Genomic DNA, 6,094 nt, shown 5'->3' with positions numbered 1-6,094 from the left:
CTGTTTTAGCGGTCGCTGGGAGTAACAGCGCGGCTGCCTCCATTAAAACCCTAAAAATAAAGTCAGTTTGCCGTGCTCCATGTCCACGCGGCTGCTCCACCTCTCCCCGCACCGGCCCTACACGAGTAAAATCCACGGGACCCCACAGCAGCAGGAGAAAGTCAGCAGTGAGAGCATACATCTGTTCAGACTGTCATGGTTTCCATGAACGTCGACTGCGTGCGTTGTCACTGTGGCATTGTGGGATATGTAGTCCTAATACTCAAAAGGCCAATTTTTGATCTTTTTTTGTTAACTGCCTGTTTTATTTGACAGTTTTCGAATATATTACTACTCATATGGTTTCTTCTCTGTATTTTCTGTTTTGTATTTTATTTTTGCACCTACAATGCACTATAATGTGTGTATCTGTGTATGGGGACATTACTGTTAATATATATTTGAGTATGTAGACGTACAGTACATGTGAAATTAGTATTTATTATGACATCAAAGGGTGATTCTTTTGTCTTTGGACTGAAAGAACTAGACATTTTTATTTTGTTTTCCTACACTGCTGTACTTTTTTACAGTGGTACCAGGCAAGTAGCCAAAAAACAAACACACCATAACAGATGAAAGGAACACATTTTGAGGTCAATGGTCAAGTCATGCTATTCCTTTACACAAACTTTTGTGTGTACTGTGCATACCCAAGTGGCATCCTGGTGGGTGGCAGTAGTCTGAGAGAGGACACAGCAGACATGGGTGGAGGCTAATCACTACAGCACACATCAGAAGACATTTGTGATAGAAGAAACAACAAGCGTCTGGTATCACTTAACTGCTTATTTAGGAAAGTAGCACACACCCATTGCAAGCTGGGATTCACTTCATACTTTCCTCTTCTTCTTTGGTGTTTTACGGCAGCTGGCGTCCATATAGTTAAATTACTACGACATTTTCCAAGATATATCTACATACGTATCATAGCTATCAGACAAAAATCAAAGGTCCATGATATACCAACATTTTGTTGCTGATTTCCTTTGGTGTTTTGGTCTATTAAAGAAGTTTCAGGATCAATAAACCTTGAAAGCAAAATAAGCAAAAAGGAGTCAACAATATGTCAGGACATGACAAAATAGTCTTCAATGTATTATTTCTGTTAATTAATTAATTAATAATTAATTAATTAATTATTTAATGTATTTATTTATTATTTAATTAATTAATTACTTAAGCAAACTACCACACTAATACTGGTATTTATGCATGTTTTCTATACATTTTACAAAAGCCGGCAATCATTATTAGTTTGTGTAATGGTTAAAAATATATGGTTCATGACTATTTAGGGAAGAAAATGCAAACTTTAAAACATCGCCATTAACTAATGAGACATGATAAACATGAGAAATAAAATACTGTAAATAAATGCAAAAGGAGAACCAAAAGAATAAATAAAAGAGTACAAATTAATATTAAATTAAATAAAAATAACTAAATGAGACACGGACAAAAAGATAAAAGGACAATTCAACATAAAGGCAACTCAAAAACAATGTCATTTTCTCTACATATAATGAGTAATAAAAAGCTTTAGTATAGGCTGCTTTATTTCTTCTCTTGCAGTTCACTTTGTGACCATTAGAGTGTCGTCTACATCCATTTCCATAGCAACCTTTACTGGAAGTGTAAACAGCAACAAAAAGCTCACAGCCACCAGTTGTGGATTTCTGACGATGGAAAGACAAAGCCTTGATCAATCAGCTTTAAAAGCCATAGATGAATACTGCGAGTACAAAAGGTTGGTCTCAATATCAGACACCAGACACTTGCTTTTCAAATTTTTACACTGTCGAGCTGATTCCACCTGAGACTACAAAAACAATAATGTGCCGTAATAACATTATTAGGAGGCTGTTCGGCCCATTGTGTCAGTAAATTGTCTTTTCAACACAAATGTTCCCGTCTCTCCGAGGATTGTGGGCGACGACGACGGAGGCGTCTTGTTCACTCCAGCGCAATATGAGGAGTACAAGAGAACGGTGGTCCCTCGACGCATGAAAAACAGGCTGTACGTGAGCTTTGGGGTACCAGGAGGCATCGACTGCAAACTCGTTGGTCCGGAGACTCCGTGCTTCTGTACACATAGGTATAATACACTGAAGGTCCAATGTGTAACATTAAAGGAGAGTCTCTAGACATCGAATTTACCTCCCATAAATATGCTGGTATGAATGTATCATCATAAAATAAAGCTTTTATCAAGGCAAGGGCCTTGCTTTATGGAGGCTGCCATCTTGTGCCACCATGTTTCGGAACATAAACGTCAGTCAAAGGTGTTTTTTCACTCTACAGTTCCAGCACGACTCTGCTTGACTCGACTTGGATAATTTTGCTTTTCCATTAGCGATAGTACCTGGTACTTTTTTTTAGCACCTGCTCAAGCGAGGTTCCAAGCGAGCTGAGCAGAGAGTGATGCTGGATTGTAGATCAGTTAAAAAAGAGTTAAACATTGCGTGTTTTATCGCCTATACTTACACTGGAACCACTAAAACATGACTGAGTCTTGTTTTTTCACATTTTGGGGACTGGTATGGCCCCCTGAGTCCCAAATATCAGTACTAAAATGATAAAAAAAAAGTTGATTTTGCACAATATGGGCCCTTTAAAAGTCCCGAAAACTTGTGCTAATCTCAATATTTAAACAAAGGAGTCTGGCGTATTTTGAGAATTATTTGATGAAAGCTGGCAATCGTGAGCCCGTTCGGCTGTATTTTAGTTCAGAGACTAATGCCGATCTGTAGATCAGTTAAAAAAGACGTAAAAGTCCTGAAAACATGCGTTAAAGGTTCATTATGTAATAAATCAAAAGCAACTGGCCGTAAAATCCTCCTAATTTGTCACAGAGACTCAGGAATAATATTCACATATTATAACAAACTGAACTCACCAACAACAACAGTACAGCCAAAATATTTGCATTAAGAAAAATATTTTGCAGACTGCAAATCATGTTTATGTTTTGAAATCATGTTTTTTGCCATGTGGCGCCACCTACCGCCGTCTACCAGTCATTGCAGTCAGTAGAGTCTCAGCTGCCGAGCAACCACGGGTTGCCAGTTACGTCAGAAAACAAAACCTAAAAGACCTCTATATTTTGAATTTGAATGTAGTAACCGTTTTTGGCCACATTCTTACATATGGCACCTTTAATCGACCAACATTTAGCACGGAAATGTCTAAAATCCCAATATTTAACAAAGGAGTCTGGCGTATTTCGAGAATTATGTGACGAAAGCTGGCAATCGTGAGCCCGTTCAGCTGTATTTTAGTTCAGAGACTGCGTCAGAAGGAGACTGCGCTCTGGTCATGCAGGACGTACTGAACTAATCTTTTTAATTAACCGATTCTAATGATTCAGTACAACGGAAATAATTGCTTTGCTGGTCACTAGTTTTGTGTATAATTGAAATTGACGTGTCTGATACAAAACCGTGTAGAGCTTGTGCCTTATTTCTTACACACTGGTCCTTTAACTCTGACTTCCTTCTACATTATAAAGACCATAATTCCATTTGTAAGTGATCTAATCTCATCCAGGTATAAACAACACAAGACAGATTTTGAGGTGATTCCCTCTGAGAGGCCCCTGACTCTACAGTGCCGGGTGAGGGGATGCTGCTGTCCTACCTATGAGTTTGTTCCTCGAAATGGACCAAAACCTGTTCGCTGCAGATGTAAACATTTACCCGAGGATCACAGTGTAACCGCTGGACATTTGTGCAGGAAGTGTGAGTCTGAAACATTTGCACAAAACACTAAATGAACTGTTAAGTTAAAGATTTCTTAATAACATTTTTATTTATTTTTCAGGCAATTCCTGTTCTGGGTTCCAGAGCCCCTTCACCTGCGGGTGCAGTCAACCCTGCTATGCTCACCGAACCCTGGTGAGTCCAATATCAAACACACCTTTACAAATATGTTTGCAATTTACCCATCATTTTAAATCCAAATCATACATGATGCTTTTTGCAGGTCGAGACAAAGTCTGAGAGAGAGGCTCGGGGACAGCCAATAGGCAGGGACGTCCCGTATGCTGCCATGGGGGGGCTGACGGGATTCACCTCCCTAATGGATGGCTACCTCGCACTAGAGGCCGGTTGCTCAGGTATATAACAACACAATGTACATCACAATATACATGGAAAAAGAAGCTATAGATTACAGGGATAGTTCAGGTTTGTTGAAGTCAACCAGTGACCATTCGCTTCACTGGAACATTGATAAAAATCAGAATTTTCAGCTCATGGGGACTCAGGAGCTGCTGGTCTGCTGTCGCCTCGTGTGATAAGCTTGTGTCACAAAGGATTTCCAACACCGAAGACACAAAATAACACATTTAAACTGACTTTTGCCCCCAATGTTATCAGTAAAAGCAAGTGTCTTGGTCCCAGGCTGGTTGTGCTAACCCTAACCCTAACCCTAAACCTAAACCTAACCCTTACCCAAGTCTTGTCAGTCAGTGTCTCATAAACAAGACTTTTGAAAATCTTAAATATCCCTTTAAAATTAAATATAAAATCAGATGGAACAATATCATTGGTTGATAATTCAAGGTGTCCATTCCTTTAATATTCATAGTGGAGGTGCGCGCATGCTGAAGGCAGTTCCATCAGCAGTCATATGAGGGCAGCAGAGAGCAGTGCAGTGGCAGCACTGACATCTGTCATGTTGTTTAGAATGTGGTGTGTATTAAGATTATTTCAAAATACCGAATGGAAAAAAAAACTTTCCGAAAGCCAACGCGCATGGCCTAACGCCAATAATGGCCTCCTCCTTCAGTTTTTGAAAAGTACTTCCCATCTCTCCTGAAAACCACGGAAATTGACTTAATGACTGAATATGCGACACTGATGATTATGTTTTATCCATTTTCGTGCACTTAATTATGTGTGATTTAATGAGCTCTTGACTGATCACTTAGCCACGTGGCATTTGCTTTTTGCCCACACACACACACACACACACACACACTTTAAACCATCCGAGACAACCACTTTTTAGGGCTGTATAACACAGTCTTAACTGTCCTTTAGGAAAGCAGGAGCATGTAACCTGCTGCAGATATTATGATACATATGAAAAACTCTCTCTTTAATGTGCTTTGTCGTGTGCTCTGCTCTATGTTTTTCAGATCAAGGCACAGAGGGTGGCAGCCAACAGTGACGCTGATCTGAGATTAACCAACCATAATAATCTACATGACACATATGTTAGGTAGTGAGCCACCACGTCCCAATTATCTGTTTGATTTCTACATATGAGCTGTAAAAATTAAACCTAAACATCTCTCGTACGTACAAATACTCTATTAAAAATGCTATTTATTTAGCGTGTAATATTAATCTCTTAATGCACGATCCATAAAATGGTCAGTTCACACATCTGCATGAGTGAATGATGTTTTCTCATCCGCCCACGCCACACGTCACCAAAATAAAATCAAAACCAACAGAGCTACGTGCTTCTTTTTTTAAATTTGGCAGATTGTCTCTGATTGATTAATCCCATTCCTCATGGCAGATCAGCAGTAATGAGAGCTGATTTAATCCACGCGGTGAATGGAGGGTTGAAACGCAGGCTTTGGTTTCTCCATTGGTGGCCCACTTTCCTGAGTCCTGCGGTGAGAAACACGTCGAACAGGGACACAGACCCACTCAAATGTTCCCAGTGTGTGGATGTCAAGTCAGACTGGATCAGTGTGTGTGTTGCTGTGAGCTGAACAGGTGGTCATCAGGAAAAGAAAACAGGGCTACGTCTGTGGCACAGCATGGACGCACCTGTGTCTCCTCTGAAAGCTGACACTTCAGATTTGGCGTGCATTGACGATGACCACAGCACCAGGTTGCCTCCCCCCCCCTTTCCCAGATAAATAAAGTATGTGCACACAAATTCACAGTCGCGTACACACTTTAGGCCAATCACCATTCACAAATCAGATAAGCTTTGCTGACTACTAGAGTCAAGCATCCTTTAAAAAAACAACAACACTTGATTCGATTGCTTACTCGTGGACATTTTTCTCGCAGAGGGTTAGAGTGGGTGA

General features: G+C 40.1%; 1 protein-coding gene across 1 annotated transcript; it reads left to right on the top strand.

Annotated features, from left to right (window-relative positions):
* Window positions 1–1,724: 1,724 nt before the first annotated feature.
* On the top strand, window positions 1,725–5,214 carry fam221a (family with sequence similarity 221 member A; the record flags this gene model as incomplete). The annotated part of the gene is made up of 6 exons (XM_083899529.1): window positions 1,725–1,789; window positions 1,964–2,137; window positions 3,589–3,779; window positions 3,862–3,935; window positions 4,024–4,156; window positions 5,183–5,214. 6 exons carry the CDS (start codon window positions 1,725–1,727, stop codon window positions 5,212–5,214), a joined length of 669 nt encoding a protein of 222 aa, XP_083755655.1.
* Between the last annotated feature and the right edge of the window lie 880 nt (window positions 5,215–6,094).

Source organism: Microchirus variegatus (assembly GCF_963457635.1).
Source record: "Microchirus variegatus genome assembly, chromosome: 13".
NCBI lineage: Eukaryota > Metazoa > Chordata > Actinopteri > Pleuronectiformes > Soleidae > Microchirus > Microchirus variegatus.
This window is presented reverse-complemented; position numbering and strand designations above follow the sequence as displayed.